We start from the raw sequence: 23,154 nt of genomic DNA on the forward strand, positions 1-23,154 counted from the left end.
GTATTAAACAAAGTTAGTGTACATTGAACCATCAGAAAACGAAGGTTTCACTATCTCACTCTCACTCAAAAAAGTCCGTATTTCGGAATATTCCGTATTTCGGAATATTTGGATATGGGATACTCAACCTGTACTTGCAATAGACAAGGTGTGATTAAATTGACAATTCCTGGCTGTCCAAATTAAACATTTGCTGCACCAGTTACAGCACCAAGATGGCTGGCTAACTTCCAACTTCAGCAAAATCACCAGCTATGTGCTTTACGGCAATATACAAATACATTACCACTGTAACTGGGATTTTTTTGCAGTGCATGGAGGGACGCCCATAAGCTAGTATGTGGTAATCAATATTATTCCACTTCTACTGTGGGATAATGGAGTTATATTCACTCTCTAATTGACTGTTATATTAATATTTTGGCATATGTGCTCTTTCAGAGAGCTACTCTCATGAAATCACATCTGAATGTTGTTTTTTTCCCAACGGCATTTTACAATATGCACAAATTAATCATGCATTAAAAGTACAATTCATAAATTCATCCTCGTGATGCAAACATATTGGAAGAGTCTTATCGTCTCTGTGGTCAGATTAAACTACTATCACTTATTGGTAACAAATAGAACCCAGTGACTAACTGAATATGCTCCATATACTTCACACCTTTTATCCAGCATCAGGGCCGTAACTAGGTGTGTGCGGAGGGTGCACCGCACAATGCGCTGCAGGGTAGGGGGCGCTGTTGGTAGCACTTGTCAATTATCTGTTTCAATTACTTTCACTTGTAGCTTTCCCTCTTTTTGAAGCCTCTCCTGCATCAGCATCTCCTGACCGCCCCTTGCTCCTACCCTGACCCCTTCTGTCGCTAATACCTATACAACATTCATTAACTCAACTTGAGATTTCTTTGTTATTCAGTCACACTGTCCTGTTACATTTCAAGATGCTGACATACCCAGCATTCAAACCCATTGCCTGTGGCATTGCAGTCAGACACTCTGGGCCTAATTCAGACCTGATCGTAGCAGCTGGGCAAAATCATGTGCACTGCAAGGAGAGGGGTGGGCAGATGTAACATGTGCAGAGAGAGTTAGGGTGTGTACACATGGTGAGATCCTTGCTATGCTTGATTTTCACTTGCGATTTCCCTTGAACTCCCTGGAGCCCAGATAGCACAGATTTTGACTAACTTTTCTTGAGATATGGACTATGTGTGCTTACGATTTTGGCTTATGTGAGATTTTGGCTTATGTGAGATGTCATTGACATGTGAGATGAACTAGATAGTACACCGATCTAGCAAGGATTGACTTGCCTGCGCAGTCTATCTTTTCTTGTGATGCCGACCTGGCGGGACCGCGCATCGGGACCGAATCGGGATCGCAAGGTGACTTTCACCTTGCGATCTGCACTAACTTTTCTTATGATTTTGGCTATATAGTCAAAATCGAAAGAAAATATCTCACCGTGTGTACACACCCTTAGATTTGGTTGGGTTATATTGTTTCTGTGCAGGGTAAATACTGGCTGCTTTATTTTTACACTGCAATTTAGATTTCAGTTTCAACACACCCCACCCAAATCTAACTCTCTCTGCACGTTATATCTGCCCCCCTGCAGTGCACATGGTTTTGCCCATCTGCTAACAAATTTGCTGCTATGATCAGGTCTGAATTAGGCCCTCTATTAAATGAGCTATCTGCCCTTGCATAAAAAAAGTAGATAATTCCAAGCTAGATAATTCTAATTATTTGAACCTTACCTTGTACTTTGTGAAAAATTATCTGCATTGCGGCTGAGCAGATCTATGTAGTGTGTGGCTGCACGAGATTGGATGTGTGGCTGCACACTACATAGATCTACTCAATTACAGTGCTGATTTATTTTATTTTTTTAAGTGCTAGTAGCTTCATATAGTGTTCATAGTGTTTATGCAGGATCAAATAGCTCACTGATGCCGCTTTCAGATCGCAAATGCCGGATCCCACCCGGTAAGAGAAACGTGTCCTTACCGGGTGGGATCCGGCATTTGCTCTGCTTTGGTGGCTTTCTGACCCGGCAATATACCAGGTCGGTTGCCATAGCAGCGGGGGGGAAGGGGGGGGGGGGAGCAGCAGGGGCGTGGGTGGAGGCAGCGTTGGGAGATAAGCTCATCTCCTGCGCCGCCTCTCCCTATGCTGTGAATGGAAGCCGTGTCGCATTGAAACGGCTCCCATTTACACTGCGCCTGACCCGGTATTCAACCCAGTAATAACCCTTCTTTTTTACCGGGTTGAATTACCGGGTCAGGCGACCCGCTAATTCGGCCAAAGTGCTTTCACATCGCAGACTGGCCCGTTTCGACACGGCAATATGCCGTGTCGATACCAGGTTATTTGTGCAATGTGAAAGGGGTATGAGTAGGGTGTACAACGGGTTATGGGTTTGAATCCTGGGTATGGCAGTATATTGAAATGTGTTATTTAATAAATGGTATTGTTACTGAGAAACAATGAGCTCTCAAGTTAAGTGCATGAATGTGGTATAAAGAAAATTTGTGTCCAAATCCATTTTCTTGCAGTGGTCTATAAATGTGTGTGGAATCAATCTTGTCATGCTCCTTCCCCACAAGGCATGCGCCTTATGTTCCTATTAAAAAAAATTGGAGGGGGGGTGGGGGGGGGGTGGCAGTTCTCTCTCTGGCACCAAAAAATCTAGTTACGGCTCTGTCCAGCATTAAACAGAAGGGTTGCTTATACTCAATATGTATTCTATAATAGATGATCCAGTGACATTACGGTCTTCCCGTAAACCTTTGATAAAGTTTTTGTTTTATGCATGGTATATTTAGACAGAAACTTGAAACCTGCATCTAAACTCTTTTTAGCTCTCAATGGAATTCATTAATAAGGAATCGCCAGTGCATGCAGCTAACTCAGAATAACCTGGAGCATTACGTATACACCCATGACACTCTCACAAGTCATTGCTTAGTTGCTGTCCCGAAATGCCCAAGCTTACTGAAAAACAGATCCAGCCAAAGATGCATAAATTCGTATGCAAAAACTTGCCATTTGCATCCGTGCAGCGATCCGTCAGACTCCTACGTTTTTTAGGCCTAGAGTCAGAACTGCAATTTCTCTGCTTTCTGATGTGCAGTCGTTATCAAATACAAAGCAAAAGTCGAGCTAGATCTAAGAGGCGGAAAGTTGTGGAGGGATTTGTTGAGAATAGTGAATAATTTGAATTGGATATTATTGAAGGACACGAGGAACCAATATAGGGATTTTTAAAGTGTTGCAGCAGAAGTGGAGGGGCAATAGACGAAGATCGCTCAATGCAGTATTTAAGATGGATTGAAGCTGGGATAGATGAGTGAGGGGAATGAAGGGGAACAAAAGGTTGCAGTAAAGCAGGAGGCTCAGTGGCTAAGAGTTTTGGCAGCATCTTGGGTAAGAACAGGGAAGGTTAGGGGTTGGGGACAGGTAGGAACAGACTTACCTCCCACCTGTCTGGATTTCAATTATCGGGATGCCGGCATTGGTATTCTGACCGCCGGGATCCTGTACGCCAGCAAATCAATTACTTACTTAGGTTTGATGTACTTATAATAACAATACAAAGCCAACAGGCCTGGTAAGAGTAAGTGGAGTACCATCTATGGATGGTCTGGAAAGGTTCTGGTTTAGAACACTGTGGCCCAATTCAGATTTTCACAACATCTTAAGACTTTCCTTTATTAATTCTATAAATAACAAAAATATGTATTTTTTTTTCAGATATGCCAACAAGTGAGGATATTAAAAGGTAACTTAATTTGTATATAAGGCTGTAAGTTAATATGTATACTAACGTTATGCACTCTATCATTGTGTCCTCCAGCCTTTTGTATTCCACATGACAGAACAGGAATTGTTCCTTTACCCCAGAGGATTTGTGTCAGGTTACAGTGCACATATTCATTCAATATAATCTCCCTGCCTCTCCCTCCAGCCTTTCGTTGCTGTAACATTTCCCATTCCTCTCCTACTTAGCCCAGTGCTTATTACAGAGACCTGACAAAGAAGTATTCCTCTCTTGCAAAGCAGAAATTACATTTTTAATAGGAAAACTGCGTAGATTTAATAATCTGCCGTTAATGATACATGAGTGGTAACACAATACAGTTACGACATCATTAGCATCATGGTTTCTGGAGATTTACCACGGCTTTTTTTTATTATACTTACAACTGCTTTGAGGGTTACACAGACATAAAGATATACAACAAAAAAACCCTCTTTCTGCACTGATGGAAAATAAAGTAATAGGGTAGAGATCACATTCTATAATTAGGGTCTGCTGCCTTATTATACTAGGTTCCCTGTTATGAGGAACCAAAAAACAAATATGTAGTATTAGTGTAATTGGCGCCTTGGGGTTGTTATAACACCCCTATTTTTGTGACAGAAGGACCTAATGTCAAATAAAATCTTGTTTGGGAAAACAAACAATATGTTCCAATACGCAAAATTTATTAAAATTTATAAAAGATCATCTGATACTGTATTGATATAACTGTCCATAAAACATTTCAACCACAACTAACATCCAGTGGTGGTCCACATAAGAGCAGATGTACAAATATTTCTTTTGCAAACTCCTGCTTCAAGGATTGTAAGTTTGAGGTCAGATCACAACAAATTTGATAAAAAATCGGCATGTGATACTCAAAGAATCAAAATCAGTAGTAGCACTCAATGGTTTTGTACCAATAGTGTGCTGTGCTATGTGTCCCAGTATCACATAAAGATATGCCTGTGAAAAGTCCAGCATTTAAGTACTATTTATTATTATTATCAATTTATATCGCACCAGCATATAACAATAATAACAGGTAATACAAGGGCAAACAAAGTATAAAATCTAAGTACAGATATTTAAAAAAGACAAACAAAAGGTTTGGGTTGTAAGATCTTATATTCTAATGGGAAAATGGCGGTGCTAACACAAGAGCAGGCTATATGATTGTGGGTGGAGATCGAGACAGTAGTAAAGATGTACTAACATCCGTAGTATGTATCAGGCAAAGGTAGACTATAGGAAAATTAAGATTTGAAGGCTGGAAGAGAGTTTGATCTGGTATGAGGACAAGTGTCATAGGTGGATAGTGACACAGTTGAAGTCTTGTAAATCGGAAATAAGAGGTGGTTGTCAGAGAGACAATGAGGCACAGATCAGAGGCAGATCTTAAGGTGCCCATGCACGAGATGACTTGTAAACGACTTGATCTCGTTAAATGATTTCCCTTGAACTCCCCGGTAGCTCCCCAGCAGTCCTTAACAAGTGTATGGGCACCTTAAGAGGGGGTTAAGGAGTCTATCAAGTTTTAGATGTTCAATGAAGTTTTGTGGAATTAATGGATTTTGGGATTGTGTTTAGCGGCCAGATCATTTTTTTATTTTTTTTCAAAACAATTTTTTATTGAGACATTATCGATTATACATAGCAAGATAATGTAAAAACAATAAGATTTACAATGAAGAGAAGTCACAATTGTGCATTTCACAGTAAATTCACATATATATCATAATAAAGAATTATACATGGTGTATAGTCATTCATTTGGGTCACTCATGTTACTTTGAATGATACAGATAACCCTGAGGGGAGCCGCCATAGTTGTCTGTCCTCAGACCAAAGATACAGATTGGTCTTGTGCTGCTAATCTAGTTAGGTACCATGTGGTATTCTTTAGACTATTATGAATTTGCAGCCACGTGGTGAGGGGTAGAGTGGAAATATAAGATTCCCAGAGATTGAAGAAACGATCCACCTGTTTACCTCTATCCACAATGGCTTCCACCCAGTCCATCCTGAATATGTGGTGCAGTTTATTCAAAAATAAAGGTATCTGTGGAGGCGTGCTGTCTATCCACCCCTGTAGTATTGTCTTTTTCCCCCGCTGCACTGAGGGCTATCAATAGTTTTTTGCATCCTGATGGCATTCGGAGAGTGGGATCAATTATACCCAAAATTGCCCATTCTGGGGTAAATGGTACATAAATTATTAGTTTAGCTTCTGCATATCTTCTAATAAGGTGCCAGAAATATTGCACAATAGGACATGCCCAAACAATGATAGGTATCCACCTCACTCTGGTGGCATTTTGGGCAGGAGTGTGTTTCCGACGTTCCCATATGAAAACGCCTTAGCGGGGATAAATAAGTGTTATGATTATATATTAAGAAATAATTCGGTATACATACTCGCTGACAGGACCTTTCGGGAATAAGATAAGGCTTTTTCCATCACAGGTATAGTCAGACCAGGAAAGTGAGTCAACCATTTGGACATGCCGCCTGCTATAGTAGCATGATCTCATAATGTCCTTAAAAAAGTATAGTGTATAGATATGGCTTTATGACTTGGTACGGGGTGCAATAAGAGGCTGTCTAGGGAGTTAGTCCAATCCCCTTCTGCAAAATGTGTAAGAACATGTCTAACATAAAATTGTGTTTGTCGAAACGGAAGGGGAGACGAGGCAACCACAACATGTCTCGTTGAAACCTCCGAGAAAGTGAGCAAACGGTGGTCTTCCACCGATACCAATGATCGAATCGATGTTATTCCAGCCTCCCTCCACACTGTAAAGGGGTGAGCAGCCATGCCGTCCAAGAATTCTGGGTTTTTAATTAGGGGCAGATGTAAAGAATGATATTGATTCAATTTCGCGTTGTGGTGCAATGTGTGCCATATTCTCCTGGTGGACCACAAAAGTGGGTTTGACTTAACATGATCCGGAATTTCCTGATCATGCTGGTGGAGAAAACACATTAAGTCTATGTTTGTTAGAAAATGTTGTTCCAGATAGGTATTCGTGTATACAGAGCTGTTTTGTAGCGAATCTCTCAAGTGTCTCAAAAGTGCGGCCTGGTTATAAACTACCACATCGGGGAAATTGATTCCTCCATTGGATTTAGGCTGGACAAGTTTACGCAAAGCAATACGTGCACTGCCCCCCTTCCATATAAAGGATTTGATAAGTTTATTAATAATTTGTGCGTCCTGTTTAGTCAGCAGTACAGGGAGCGTCTGCAGTGGGTATAATATGCGTGGTATAGCTACCATTTTAAGCAGGTTAGCCCTGCCCAAATATGACAGCGGAAGACGTTCCCATCCCTTAATATCGTCAGTTAGAGTACCTATGGCCTTGCTCACATTGAGTTTGCATAGTTCAGACATATACCGTGGCACCATAATTCCCAAATATGAGATGTATGTCGATACCCAGTGTAGTGGGAAGTGTGAGGTCCAATGCGGACATGTCACATTACCATACAACAATAACGCTTTAGATTTGTCCATGTTAATACTAAAACCCGAAATGTGGCCAAATAATTGGATTTTTTTCTAAGATCAGAGTAAGGGAATGCTCGGGGTCAGATATATAATGAAGGATATCATCGGCAAAGGCTGATAGTTTAATTTCCTGCCCAACCACTTTTATACCCCGAAAGGCTGGCCAATCCTGTAGTGTCCGAAGCAGTGGATTTAATCTAGCTTAAATAGTAGCGGTGATAAAGGGCATCCTTGATGGGTGCCCCTTTCTAAAAAGAACCGTTGACCCCTGATCCCGTTTATCAAAAGAGAAGCAGATGGTTTTAAATATAACGAATATAGTTAATAAAGTATGTGTCAAGCCTCTTTTTTCCAACACAGTAAACAAATGTGGCCACAAAACCATGTCAAAAGCCTTATTGGCGTCGAGGCTAAGAAGCATATTCGAGTCTGTACATGGAGATTGGGATGCTGCCACTGCCATGCGGATTGCCTTAACCGCATGCCTGCCAGTCACAAAACCCATTTGTGTTGTGGTGAGGATATCTGGGAGGATGGATTGGAGCCGTAACACCATTATTTTAGCCAATAATTTATAGTCGACATTTAATAGACTGATCGGTCTGTAAGAAGAGAGAAAATTGGTGTCCCTACCGGGTTAAGGGATAAGAGTAATAAACGCTTCATTAAACAGTGGGGATGGAGAACTTCTTTCGTGTATAGCTCGAAATAACTCTAATAAACCAGGAACAATATGGGCTTGTAATATGCGATAATAGTCTCCCAACAGGCCGTCAGGACCTGGAGATTTACCATGGGGCAAGTTAGAAATGGCATTGTTAATTTCCTCCGCCGTTATATTACCCACAAGGTAATAATACGACCTGGGACGGGGTGGTGTATAGCAGTTATGGTATGTCGTTTTTTAGGAGGTCGGGAAATGACTACCAGCAACCTACCAGCCTTATTACCCCATCTATAGAATTTATTCTTGGTAAAATCTAAAGACTGTTTCGCCTGGGTCAATAAGTAAGTTTCGAGCAGGCGTCTGGCTTGTTTGTACTCAGTGAGAGCGGCATCCATGGGTGTGGAAGTATAGGTTCGGAAAGCCATAGACATTGCTGCTTTTAGTGCAGTATATTCCATTTTGGATTCCCTTTTTTTCCTGGTGACAGAGCTAATGATATGACCCCTCATCACTGCCTTAGAGGTATTCCAGAAAATGTCGGGTCTATCCCAATAATCTATATTTTCATCAACATAGTTAGTCCAATGATATGTAAGATATAACTTAAAGTCTCCTGAGTCAGCCAGGTATTGCGGGAATCGCAAATATGGTCTGTTGAATGCATATGAGGATGGGTTAAAGCTAACGTGACAGGGGCATGATCAGAAAGCAAGATATTGAGTATATCCACCCCAGCGACTTGGGAAATCAAGTCATCGGCAATTAGGAACTTGTCAATATGAGACAATGTCCCGTGGGCCAGTGACAGATGGGTATGTGTTTTGTCGGTAGGATGTAGCAATCTCCATGGATCAGAAAGGTCTAATGAGTCTCGAAATGCCAACAAGTGTTTACTTTAGGGTCAGTAGTTCTCGGTATAATTGGTGATCTGTCAACTGTGGGATTGTCTACCATGTTATAATCCCCACCCATTATCAAGGAATAGTTAGTTCTACCTTGGAGAATGTGACTGAGGTCCTGAATAAATACGTGCGTGTTAACGTTCAGGGCATACAGGTTGACAAGGGTTAATTTAGAGTGAAAAAGCTCTATTTCCAATATTATGTATCTGCCTTCAGGATCAATAACTTCTGCCAAAACAGTAACAGGAAGATTTTTTCGAAAAAGTATGGCTACCCCTCTGGCTTTCGTGCGAAAAGGAGCAGAGATACAGGAGCCAAGCCAGAGAGCCTTTAATATATTTTCTTTGCCTATCAGCCAATGAGTTTCCTGTAAAAAAAATCACATCTGGGTTGGAACGTTTGAGGTGCGTGGCCACACGGCGTCGTTTGGCTGGGGAGTTAAGACCTCCAACATTCCAAGAAATAAATTGTATAGGTTTCGGGGGCAATACCTTAGATGAGGAATTAACTACAGATGGCATGGCAACCCAACCCCCATGGGGCAGTGAAATGTCTGACAGATAATCAGTAAATTCAAGTACACAATGGCGGCTCCCCCCCTAACCCAAGGTCTCCATCTCAGAGTTTAACAGCATGAACACCAACGTGACATAAAATACAGTGCACAATTGTATTGTTTGAAATGTTAATAGTAAACCATAAGGACTCATAACTCCATCTTCTAAAGTTTTCCTAACAACCATAACCATGGTGGGCACCAACTAGGTCTAATGGTGCACACACTGAACACTAACAAAAATAACTACAGAAATATTAAGAAGGGATGCTATATTTAAAGAGAATAATAACAAAAATAAAAGGAATAATAAATATAAGGTAGATTAACACATATCCGCCCGAGGCGAGGGTACGTGGACTGCTTAACCCATGGCGGCCCTATGACCGATACCCTAGCTAATGGGCAATCTCGATGGAGATCTGTGTGTCAGAAAGTGTGATCTCGCTATCTCCGGGTCTGTATAGAATACCTGATTTCCATTCTCTAAGACCCGCAATTTAGCTGGGTATAGCAGGGCAAATCGGATATTTTTATTATACAAGTAGGAACAAACGTCAGAAAATTATTTTCTTTTCTGAGCCACGGCTACTGAGAAATCCTGAAATATCAAGATTTTGTGGCCTTTGACTAACAATTCCCTGGTTTTACGGTACGCAGACAGAATTTGTTCCTTAGCCCAATAATCTAGATAGCGGGCAATGACTGGTCGGGAACGCTTCTGTGTTCCGTCCCGCACCACTCCCAACCTATGAGCTCTTTCGATGTATGGGACCTTAATGTCATCTATGATTCCCAATGAGGTGGGGAGGTATGTGCTGAGATAGGAGGAAAGGGCTGGGCCTGTCATGGACTCTGGTATACCAATAAACCTAAGGTTGTTCCTACAGGATCTATTTTCTAGGTCCTCTACTTTGTCCTGCAGTTGTATATATTTACCCTGAATTGATACCTCCTCCTGAAAAGACTGGACCAGGTACTCAGTATCACACATTCTTGTTTCTAACGTGGAGATACGCGTCGCATGTGAGTCTATGTGAGCCAATCCCGCATCTAAGCGGGCTTGTAGATCATCAAAACGTTTGTCGAGCAAGGGCATAAGAAAATCTGAAATTTCTTTAGCTGTCAAGGGGGAGGTTTTATCACTAGATAAACTAGATGATTCCACCTCAGGACCAGTTGGGGAGGATGGACCCGACTTAGGGGGAGCGTCCTTTCCCTACCCCGCTTTATAGGAGGTGTTTGATTGTTTTGGAGGCATGTTTTTGTCGAGGTATTTGTCCATACCCAGGGCCGGTTCGAGCATTTGCAGCGCCCCGGGCAGGCAATGGGGGCGTGGCTTCATACAGGGGGCGTGGTCAGGTACGCCCCCTGTACAGTATGAGCGCTGCTGAAATGATGTGCGGTGCGCGATGATGTCATCGCGCACCGCACAGCAAAGGTCCTCTCCACGAAGGAGTTCCCTTCGTGGAGAGGACCTTTGCTGTGCGGTGCACGATGATGTCATCGCTCACCGCACAGTAAAGGTCCTCTCCACGAAGGGAAACTAGATGCTACGCGTCTAGTTCCCTTCACAGCGGGGGGCAGCGGGACAGACCGGGCAGGGGGGGCACAGCAGCAGCGGATCTTGCCATGGTGCGGCGCCCTCCGGATAGCGCCGGCGCCCTCCGGAAGGCGGCGCCGCGGGCAAAAGTCCTGTTTGCCCGTGGCAAGATCCGCTACTGTCCATACCCTAGGGAATGTAGCATAGAGCAATCAGTGCCTCCTGAGACAACTGATCCAACAGTTACAGGCAGCAGTGTTAAAAAGAATTAGATACACCTGAGGCTCGGGCGGCAGTGTGAAATTAAACCAAATTCTTTAAGACATATTTCAAGTGGTCAGCACCCACACTAGGAGATAAAGAAAGCTGCAGCCATATACACAGTGATATTACATCTAGAGGTGTGGAAAAGCCTCAGAGCGACGTAAAGCAGCTCAGTAATAGCCTATAACCACAGAAATTTCAAATAAGAACACCTGGGAGTATGTGCTATACACCACAGAAGCATGTGCTATAGAACAATTTGAAGTGCCAAGCAATATAGAATAGAAGTATCGGGGTAAAAATATCAAACGTCACATATAATCCTCAGCGAGAAAAAGTGAAAAATATCACATAGAATCCCTAGTGTGAGAAAAATAACAAACGTCACAGAGAATCTTCAGCGAGAAAAAAAATGTAAAATATCATATACAATCCTTAGTGTGAGAAAAATAACAAACGTCACAAATGGCCTTCAATGGAAATCAACAGAGCGGTAGACGTAGTTAAAACAATTAGAGAAATGTGGAATAAATATATAGCCACTCTGTGAATCTTCAACTAGAGAGCCACTAGATGGCACTGCTCCATCAGTTTCAGCTCTAATATAATCAGTGAGACCACTAACAACACTTCAAAGTGTAAGGAAATTGTGAATTTAGGTTACCTGGACCTAGATTTAGGAGCCTAAAAATAAGTACATTAACATTGCATATTGAGCGGGATAAACTCGAACATCCAGAAACAATAAATAAGGTTTGAAATCGGTAATCGATCACTTGATATACAGGATCCTCTTCTGATAGCAGGGCGTCCCGGTGTTGCACCAGCCGGTGCTACGCGGTGCCTACTGGTACGGCAGCCACCCTAACAGGAGTAGGTGGGGGATTGCAGCAAGGGGCAGCAATACAGTCTATAAGGAGTGTTGATACACCCCTATTTTAGCATGACGGATGAATGGGGCTCTGTAAAAGTCCAAAGAAGGGGCCAATCTGTCCCATATATTTATAAAAGGCACCCAAACACACTTTCGGTGCATATGGTAAGTATATAATAGAGGAAGAGAAAGATGGGAGTAAGCAAGGGTAACTTCAATCGGGGGGGGGGGGGGGGGGGGAGGAGTATACTGCAAGGGGGGGAAAGGATTACACAAGAGGGGGGAAGGTACCAAGTATGGGGTAGTGAAAGAGAGGAAAAGGGGAGATTGTTAGTAAAAAGTGGTGGGGGAGGCAAACAGTGTTAGTACCTGGAGCGTTGGTAAAGGAGATCCGACTGTCCCAACCTCAATCAGCCAAGTTCAGAAAACTTCCTGGGGTATCGCTGTGGGCCAATGAGGGCACAGGAGCCGAGATAGAACAGCATCCAGGATCTCCCTCAGTAATGAAAGCACGGCAGCAGCCAGGCTAGAAGCTCCAATGTGAGGGATAGAGGAGAGGAGTAGCCACGATCGCTCCCGACGTGCAGCAGTCCGGCTGCGATCACTCCCGGGGCAGAGCTCCCTGTACTCCCTCCACGGCGCAGTCACTGCGGGTCACCACTGGCCGCGGCCACCACGATCCCGGAGCAGCTTCTCCACCACCGGTCACGTCCAACACCTCCTCGGGGTCGCGCACTGCAGTGCACTCACGACGCCAGTCCTGGCCGCCGCGTCTCTGGGTCCAAGTCGCGTCCTCCGTCCCTGCAATGCTGGGCGTAGGTAGGGGGCGAGTAAGAGCCGTAGGGGTGCTCACCGCGCCGCCAGTAACCGCTTTCCCCATACCACAGCCATCACAACCTGGGAGGCAGAAGGTATGTTAAAACACAGGCAGGGTATAATAGGGCCAAGGGGGTAGTATGTGCAGGATAACTGCGGCAGCTTCAGGGTTTTTCTGTCCGTTGCATCTCAAGCTGCCACGAGGGCCATCAGTAACGGTGGGCGGACTTCGGTGTAAAAGAAGTGCTGCCAGACAGTAGTGGTCTCAAAATGATCCTTGCAGAGAGATCTCTGCAATATAACAAAAGGTTCTTATTTTTCAGCAAGGTTGAGCTGGATGGATGCTGATATAGGAGCCACTGCCAGGAGCTCAGTTAAAATGCGGCCATGCTGGATGCCCCGCCCACCGGAAGTCTAGATCATTTTCTTAAGTAAAAATGTGCCTCTTAATGCAGCGAAGAGATGACAGCATACAATTCATATTTTCATCACATTTAACAATATGTTGTTGGAGTATTATGAAACATTAGGCTAATTTTGGGGTTTCTTTTGTAACATTAGGCTAATGCAAGATGTTATTAGGCAAATTACCCAGTATCTCAGTCAATACTTGAGATTGGTATGGTCATCTTATACCCCGTGACTGACATATGTATAGATATAGAGCATTAGGATATCCTTGTCATGTAGTATCTCTGTCCGATGTATTCAAGTACCCCAAAATCTGCTCCTGCATTGGTCCAGTCAGATTGCAGTGGTGGGACCAGGGGCGGATCTAGGGGTGAGGGCGCCCCTAGACACAACAGTAACGACTGCACCCCGCCTGCCTAATGTTTTTATTTTTATTGATTGATTATAAGCCCTCATTTGATGATGGCCAATTTATTAACATAATAATAAAATAGCCGCTAACTATGACATTTTAATTATGTACATATTTACTAAGTAGGACAGCTTACACGGTCAGTATGTGCATGTCTTACCATTTTACACTCCATTCAAGGGGGTGTATGGTACAGTACAGTGGAAATATTTTGCAGTTACTGGTACTTTTTTAGGCTGACAGTACCTACACAAGCATACAAGTGCTGTCCCTAGGCACGAGCCTCATGTGCCTAATGAGAAAGTTTGATGCGTGACTGGTGATTACTACATTTTGTAAATGTGCCTGGTGCAATCTCTTTCATTAGAATAATCACCCTCGTAGTGTTGTGGTTGTCTCCATTAGCAATTGCATAATATAATTTGTGCACTGTAATCATGATAAGTAAACACATTCTTGCTTATTTTATTATTCATTAGTGCTGCCATAATGCTATTGTTTAGGTTGCCTGTAGTAGAGAACAAAAGCTTGTATTTAGAGATGAGCAGGTTCGGTTCGTCGAGATCCGAATCTCCCCGAACTTCACATGGTTTATACGGGTCCGAGGCAGCCTCGGTTCTTCCCGCCTTACTCGCAAAACCCGAACGAGGCAAAACGTCATCATCCCGCTGTCGGATTCTCGCGAGATTCGTATTCCATATAAAGAGGCGCGCATCGTCGCCATTTTCACTCGTAGATTGAGTGGAGAGGACGTGGCTACGTTCTCTGCCTGAATAGCCCAATATCAGCTAAATATCAGCTCAATATCTGTGCTCAGTATCAGTGCTGCATTGTGGTGACCAGTATACTACAGTACAATAGTCCATTTCTGTATCTTGCTGCTCCGTGTCAGCTCTAGTATCCTCATCAGTGCTCAATATCTGTGCTCAGTATTAGTGCTGCATTGTGGTGACCAGTATATAGTACTACAGTACATTAGTCCATTGCTGTATCTTGCTGCTCCTTGTCAGTTCTAGTATCCTCATCAGTGCTCAATATCTGTGCTCAGTATTAGTGCTGCATTGTGGTGACCAGTATATAGTACTACATTACAGTAGTCCATTGCTGTATCTTGCTGCTCCGTGTCAGTTCTAGTATCCTCATCAGTGGTCAATATCTGTGCTCAGTATCAGTGCTGCATTGTGGTGACCAGTATATAGTAGTACAGTACAGTAGTCCATTGCTGTATCTTGCTGCTCCGTGTCAGTTCTAGTATCCTCATCAGTGCTCAATATCTGTGCTCAGTATCAGTGCTGCATTGTGGTGACCAGTATATAGTAGTACAGTACAGTAGTCCATTGCTGTATCTTGCTGCTCCGTGTCAGTTCTAGTATCCTCATCTGTGCTCAATATCTGTGCTCAGTATCGGTGCTGCATTGTGGTGACCAGTATATAGTAGTACAGTACAGTAGTCTACGTTCTCTGCCTGAATAGCCCAATATCAGCTAAATATCAGCTCAATATCTGTGCTCAGTATCAGTGCTGCATTGTGGTGAACAGTATACTACAGTACAATAGTCCATTGCTGTATCTTGCTGCTCCGTGTCAGTTCTAGTATCCTCATCAGTGCTCAATATCTGTGCTCAGTATCAGTGCTGCATTGTGGTAACCAGTATATAGTAGTACAGTGCAGTAGTCCATTGCTGTATCTTGCTGCTCCGTGTCAGCACTACTCATTGTCTTGTGCTGCATTGTGGTGACTAAAAGTCCAGTGTCTTGCGCTGCATCTTGCTGCTGTAGGGTGCTGTGGTAGTGTCCTGTCACTGTGCATAGGTCATCATCATTCCAGTCACGGTGGTATCTGGTATCTATCTAGTGGTATCTAATTCCAGACATTACTGCCGTCTAATTCCAGATATATTACTGGCATATAATTCCACACATTAAAAAATGGAGAACAAAAATGTGGAGGGTAAAATAGGGAAAGATCAAGATCCACTTCCACCTAGTGCTGAAGCTGCTGCCACTAGTCATGGTAGAGACAATGAAATGCCATCAACGTCGTCTGCCAAGGCCGATGCCCAATGTCATAGTAGAGAGCATGTAAAATCCAAAAAAACAAAAGTTCAGTAAAATGACCCAAAAATTAAATTAAAAGCGTCTGAGGAGAAGCGTAAACTTGCCAATATGCCATTTACGACACGGAGTGACAAGGAACAGCTAAGGCCCTCTTCTATGTTCCCCATGACTAGTGGGTCAGCTTCACATGAGGATGGAAGCATTCATCCTCCCGTTAGAAAAATGAAAAGAGTTAAGCTGGCAAAAGCACAGCAAAGAACTGTGCGTTCTTCTAAATCACAAATCCCCAAGGAGAGTCTAATTGTGTCGGTTGCAATGCCTGACCTTCCCAACACTGGATGGGAAGAGGTGGCTCCTTCCACCATTTGCACGCCCCCTGCAAGTGCTGGAAGGAGCACCCACAGTCCAGTTCCTGATAGTCAAATTGAAGATGTCACTGTTGAAGTACACCAGGATGAGGATATAGGTGTTGCTGGTGCTGAGGAGGAAATTAACAAGGAGGAGACTGATGGAGAGGTGGTTTGTTTATGTCAGGCACCCGGGGAGACACTTGTTGCCTGTAGGATGAATAAGGTGTTAAAGCTGGTTAACTTACAGGACGAAAAAGCAATACCTTTTACACTAAAACTCAAGCCGATGCGGCTGCTGGATGTAATCCTTAACCTACGTACTTTTTACCCACTTAGCGTACACAGGCCCGTACCATGTACGCACTTTGCGTACACACACTGCAACAGACATACTAAGTACACACTTTGTGTACACACACACTGACACTCTGTAAGCACAATGCAGCTACACGTGTGGCTGAAATACACTTTAAACCTTTAGCAGGAAAGGGACACGACACCAATTGTATTTAAAAATGTTGGGATCCAACCCACCAACAGTTATTTACTAAACATGGGCTTACAACAATAACACAATTACATAAGAGATACAGGCTACAATCTATGATACATACGTTTGTTTCGCCAGCGCCACCCGGTCCCGGTCCACAGTCAATCAAGATAGATGACCTTCAGAGAATGTGAATGACCGGCCAGGCAGCGTGGCTTTTATACATTTGTCCAAATCATGATACAATAGAAACTGTAATCTCTTCACCCATAGCTCACAGGGATGGTCATTTACAGTACAGGAGGGGGTCATAGGTTGGTTTGAATAGGTGGGTGATGCCTGGTCCAGGTGCACTTGCAGATGGTCTCCACTGGGTTCCCGCCGAATATCAAGAGTACAGTGAATACAGTTAATATTAATATTCTGTCCCTGCGCATATCTATGCGCAGGAGCGTGCTATCTTCTGCAAACTGCTACCGGAATATTGCTCTTAAAATACTGTACAGCTGGAGATACCAAACACCACCTCCTAACCTAATTCTTTTCCCTCATATCCTTTAAAGGTGAATCCCTTTGTTGTTGTACCTTTTAAGCAAGTGTAACTCGCTGGTGTGGTGCATGTGGGCTTTGTGTAAATCGTGCACTATGTGGATTAAATATCAAATGTGTCTTTGTGGCTTTTCCATGCAAATACATATGCTACCGTAATTACTCATACCACACGCTAATACGCACTACCGCGTGAGCGATTATACGCAACTTGCGGGCATGTGCACGTACGGCAGAACAAGTACACGCATGGAGGCCATCTGTGTGGTGTTTGTACGTGATGCGTGTGACAAAAATATTTTTGACTTCGACAAAGGCCATTGACATGCCTGGTCAAAATAAAAATTAAAATCACCTCTTCGGTGTGGATTTCAACAGAAATGCGGACAACTGGTGTCAAGCCGTGTGTTGCCTTTGTCAAGCTTTAATAAGTAGGGGTAAGGACGTTAACCACCTAGGAACATCCTCCCTTATACGTCACCTGGAGCGCATTCATCAGAAGTCATTGACAAGTTCAAAAACTTTGGGTGACAGCGGAAGCAGTCCACTGACAACTAAATCCCTTCTTCCTCTTGTACCCAAGCTCCTGCAAACCACACCACCAACTCCCTCAGTGTCAATTTCCTCCTTAGACAGGAACGCCAATAGTCCTGCAGGCCATGGCAAGTCTGACGAGTCCTCTCCTAACTGGGATTCCTCCGATGGATCCTTGAGTGTAACGCCTACTGCTGCTGGCGCTGCTGTTGTTGCTGCTGGGAGTTGATCGTCATCTCAGAGGAGAAGTCGGAAGACCACTTGTACTACTTCCAGTAAGCAATTGACTGTCCAACAGTCCTTTGCGAGGAAGATGAAATATCACAGCAGTCATCCTGTTGCAAAGCGGATAACTCTTGACAACTATGTTGGTGTTAGACGTGCGTCCGGTATCCGAGTTCACAGGGACTTAGAGAATTGCTTGAGGTAGTGTGTCCCCGGTACCAAATACCATCTAGGTTCCACTTCTCTAGGCAGGCGATACCGAAAATGTACACAGACGTCAGAAAAAGAGTCACTTAACCACGGACATGTGGACAAGTGGAGCAGGGCAGACTAAGGACTATATGACTGTGACAGCCCACTGGGTAGATGTATTGCCTCCCACAGCAAGAACAGCAGCGGCGGCACCAGTAGCAGCATCTCACAAACGCCAACTCGTTCCTAGGCAGGCTACACTTTGTATCACCGCTTTCCATAAGAGGCACACAGCTGACAACCTCTTACGGAAACTGAGGAACATCATCACAGATTGGCTTACCCCAATTGGACTCTCCTGGGGATTTGTGACATCGGACAACGCCACCAATATTGTGCGTGCATTACATGTGGGCAAATTCCAGCACATCCCATGTTTTGCACATACAATGAATTTGGTGGTGCAGAATTTTTTTTAAAACGTCAGGGGGGCGCAAGAGATGCTGTCGGTGGCCCGAGGAATTGAGGTCCACTTTCGGCATTCAGCCACCACGTGCCGAAGACTGGAGCACCAGCAAACACTCCTGAACATGCCCTGCCATCAGCTGAAGCAAGAGGTGGTAACGAGGTGGAATTCAACCCTCTATATGCTTCAGAGGATGGAGGAGCAGCAAAAGGCCATTCAAGCCTATACATCTGCCTACGTTGTGCAAGGTTCTGCAAACCTTTGAACTTGCCACATGTGAAGTCAGTTCAGACACTGCCAGCCTGAGTCAGGTCATTCCCCTCATCAGGCTTTTGCAGAAGCAGCTGGAGAGATTGAAGGAGGAGCTAAAATGGAGCGATTCCACTAGGCATGTGGGACTTGTGGATGGAGCCCTTCATTCGCTTAACCAGGATTCACGGGTGGTAAATCTGTTGAAATCAGAGCACTACATTTTGGCCACCGTGCTCGATCCTAGGTTTAAAGCCTACGTTGTATCTCTCTTTCCGGCAGACACAAGTCTGCAGATGTTCAAAGACCTGCTGGTGAGACAATTGTCAAGTCAAGCGGAACGTGACCCTCCAACAGCTCCTCCCTCATTTTCTCACGCTACTGGAGCTGCCGGGAAAAGGATAAAATTGCCAAAACCACACACTGGCGGTGATGCAGGGCAGTCAGGAGCGATAGCTGACATCTGGTCCGGACTGAAGGACCTGCCAACGATTACTGACATGTCGTCTACTGTCACTGCATATGATTCTGTCACCATTGAAAGAATGGTGGAGGATTATATGAGTGACAGCATCCAAGTAGGCATGTCAGACAGTCCGTACGTATACTGGCAGGAAAAAGGCAATTTGGAGGCCCTTGCACAAACTGGCTTTATCTTACCTAAATTAACCCCCCTCCAGTGTGTACTCCGAAAGAGTGTTTAGTGCAGCCGGAAACCTTGTCAGCGATTAGCGTAGGAGGTTACTTGCAGAAAATGTGGAGAAGATGATGTTCATCAAAATGAATTATAATCAATTCCTCCGTGGAGACATTTACCAGCAATTGCCTCCAGAAAGTACACAGGGACCTGTGATGGTGGATTCCAGTGGGGATGAATTAATACTCTGTGAGGAGGAGGATGTACACAGTGAAAGGGGTGAGGAATCGGACGATGAGGAGGAGTTAGACATTCTGCCTCTGTAGAGCCAGTTTGTGCAAGGAGAGATTGATTGCTTCTTTTTTGGTGAGGGCCCAAACCAACCAGTCATTTCAGCCACAGTCGTGTGGCAGACCCTGTCGCTGAAATAATGGGTTTGTTAAAGTGTGCATGTCCTGTTTATACAACATAATGGTAGGTGGGAGGGCCCAAGGACAATTCCATCTTGCACCTCTTTTTATATTTATTTATCTTTACATCATGTGCTGTTTGGGGACTATTTTTTTAAGTGCCATCCTGTCTGACACTGCAGTGCCACTCCTAGATTGGCCAGGTGTTTGTGCCGCCCACTTGGGTCGCTTAGCTTAGTCATCCAGCGACCTCGGTGCAAATTTTAGGACTAAAAATAATATTGTGAGGTGTTCAGATTAGACTGGAAATGAGTGGAAATTATGGTTATTGGGGTTAATAATACTATAGGATCAAAATTACCCCCAAATTCTATGATTTAAGCTGTTTTTGAGGGTTTTTTGAAAAAAAAACACCCGAATCCAAAACACACCAGAATCTGACCAAAATTCTTAAGGGAGGTTTTGCCAAAACGCGTCCGAATCCAAAACACAACCGCAGAACCGAATCCAAAACCAAAAGACAAAACCTGAAAAATGCCCGCTGCACATCTCTAGTTTTATTACGATTTCATGGTTTACTTTTAATTTGCCTTTAACATAAACGAAAACATGTTTTATTGGATTGCGCTATGAGATTCACCTGACCCTAATTTTCCTGACATTTATTCCCAAAATATTGCCAGTTTGATTACCGTGAAACAAATAGGGAGGGCTTCTTCCAATTAGTTGAACTATCTGCAATGTACAGTGTTTGCAGAGCTTCTTATATATATTCTGATTATCAGCTCCTGGAGACGTGACATTTTCACTGCATGTTCTATAGACCTGTGGTCACTGCTATGCATTATTGAGAATGTATCTTTACTTCTTTTTTTGTCAGTCCTATATTTGAAGAGGACACCCCATCAGTAATGGAAATCGAGATGGATGATCTTGACAAATGGATGAGCTATATGAGGAAAGGAAGTATGTATTACGTTCCAGCCACTTTTTCTTTGCTGCTATAATGTCCTGGTTATCTGGCTTACTCAAGCTGACTTCCATTTAAACATAAGTTATATAATTGCCTCTTTATGGTATGCTTTTATATTACTTATCTCCTCAAGGGGTGTAATCCTGCCTCCTCAGATGATAGGATGGGGTGTCGACAATGTTTAGGTCGACCACTATAGGTCGACAGTCACTAGGTCGACATGGATGGAAGGTCGACAGGGTTTCTAGGTCGACATGTGCTAGGTCGACAGGTCTAAAGGTCGACATGAGGATTTTTTTTTTGTGTGTCGTTTTCTTCGTAGAGTGACCGGGATACCAAATTAGTGCACCGCTTCGCTCGCCATGCTTCGGACATGGTGCCTTCGCTCCGCTACCGCTTCGCTCGGCACACTTTACCGTTCCAATCGTAGTCCACGTGGATCGTTAAGTATGAAAAAATTCAAAAAAAGAACATTTTTTTGAAAAACTCATGTCGACCTTTAGACATGTCGACCTAGAAACCCTGTCGACCTTCCATCCATGTCGACCTAGTGACTGTCGACCTATAGTGGTCGACCTAAACATTGTCGACCTAGACACGGTCGATCTTCAGACCGGATCCCGATAGGATGACATGCTGTATGCTGCAATTCATTTGCTTTGCTGTTTGATATTTTTTTTGCTGGGTGTAATAATTATCTGGTGTGACTCTGTTGGAAATGTAGCTAAATCATATAATGATTCATAAACTTAACCTTGGTGAAGAAATATACCAATATATGTTTCCTCTTATCAAAATATCAAATTACCCACAAACCACACCCGGTATCTTCTATTTGTATTTTTTTTAACTGCAGTGGTGAACGAAAAAATAGCATGAGTGGTGATAATTACACACTACGGTATAGTGCAATAATTTAATAGTGCAATAATATAATTGTTCCACAAAAATTAAGTGCTCATTTACTTACTTTAGTGTATATCAATTTATGGGGGAGATTCAAATGTTTGAAAATTCATTTGGGAGTCTGTTTTATCCTATCTAATAGACAGGAAAAAACAGACACCCAACTGACTTTTCAAACATTTGAATCTCCCCCTATGTGTGTATATAAAGTATAACACACATATGATCCCGGGACATGCGGTGAGGTAAATGGCTCAGAAGGCACTGGCTAGTACCAGAGCCAGATTTACACGCAATATATGATCCCAAGGGTGCATGTGGGTATTATGTAAAGGTGCAGCAGTATATACTGCTGGAAATTTAATGAGTTTTAATCAGAGATGTGCGGAAAGGTAGGCCGGGGAGGCACTGCCTTATCTACCATAGACTTTTACTCCAGAGTTTTCTCTATAAAAATGACTAGAATAATACAAATAAGATATTTCTAATATATATGCTTTGTATTTTTCATATACTTTATATAGTCAGAACGCTGGCGTATACGTTAGTATGACAGGAAAGGCTCTGCCTCACCTGCCTCGCCTCACCGCACCTCATTGATATGATCTATGATGGCCATAAACTCACATTTTTACACTACTTTACAGTGAAGCACTATTTTGTGTTTTATAGGTACATGTAAAATATGTGGCGTAAAAGTGCACTCTTGTGAGTTGTTTGTGTCTCAACACATATACTGCCTGAAATGCGTGAGGCCACAAGCAGATTGAGGTGCTTTATTTGCATACATTAGTTGTAGGGAGGCCAATCCCGGGCCATTTTTTCAATGTCGGTTATCGGGATGGAAAAATGGTCAAGCCCAGGATCCCCGGGATTGGCGTTTCCATGTGTGGCCGCCCCTTTCGACCCGCCTGCCCCGCACACAAAACTCACCATACACTGGTTGTCAGATTGCTTATATTTTAAACACGGATCTCTCTGTGTGTACCCCCCCTTTAGTTAACCGTTGTACTAAAGCCCACTACGCTAAGTGCTTTATATATTTAATATATCAAATACAAGTACTGTACTGTATTCCTTTCCTTTACCTTTGGGGGTTTTTTTTTGTTTGTTTTTTGCAGGCAGTCGGTTGTCTACACTGGATGAAGAGAAACATTTCACAGAAAGTAAGATGCTTTTGCACTCTGCCACCACAAGGTGGCTCTGTATGAAGGGATATTTCATTGGTAAAATCAGTTGTGAACTGCAATCAAAGTAACCAGAGATAAAGCTTTAGGATGAAAGCTATGTGGCATATACCATATAACTAAATCTTTTTTTCTATTTGCCTGTATATATTTATGTA

General features: G+C 43.3%; 1 protein-coding gene across 4 annotated transcripts in view; it reads left to right on the forward strand.

Moving 5' to 3' along the window:
• TMEM154 (transmembrane protein 154) overlaps positions 1–23,154 on the forward strand; it is a 302,500-nt gene that overhangs the window by 259,201 nt on the left and 20,145 nt on the right. For all 4 annotated transcript variants that reach the window (XM_063920543.1, XM_063920539.1, XM_063920541.1 and 1 more), the window contains exons 4-6: positions 3,763–3,790; positions 20,811–20,896; positions 22,931–22,975. In XM_063920543.1, coding sequence (XP_063776613.1) covers positions 3,763–3,790; positions 20,811–20,896; positions 22,931–22,975 — 159 coding nt within the window. The remainder of the gene's footprint in view (positions 1–3,762; positions 3,791–20,810; positions 20,897–22,930; positions 22,976–23,154) is intronic.

The sequence above is a fragment of the Pseudophryne corroboree genome, chromosome 1 (assembly GCF_028390025.1).
Source record: "Pseudophryne corroboree isolate aPseCor3 chromosome 1, aPseCor3.hap2, whole genome shotgun sequence".
Taxonomy (NCBI): Eukaryota; Metazoa; Chordata; class Amphibia; order Anura; family Myobatrachidae; genus Pseudophryne; species Pseudophryne corroboree.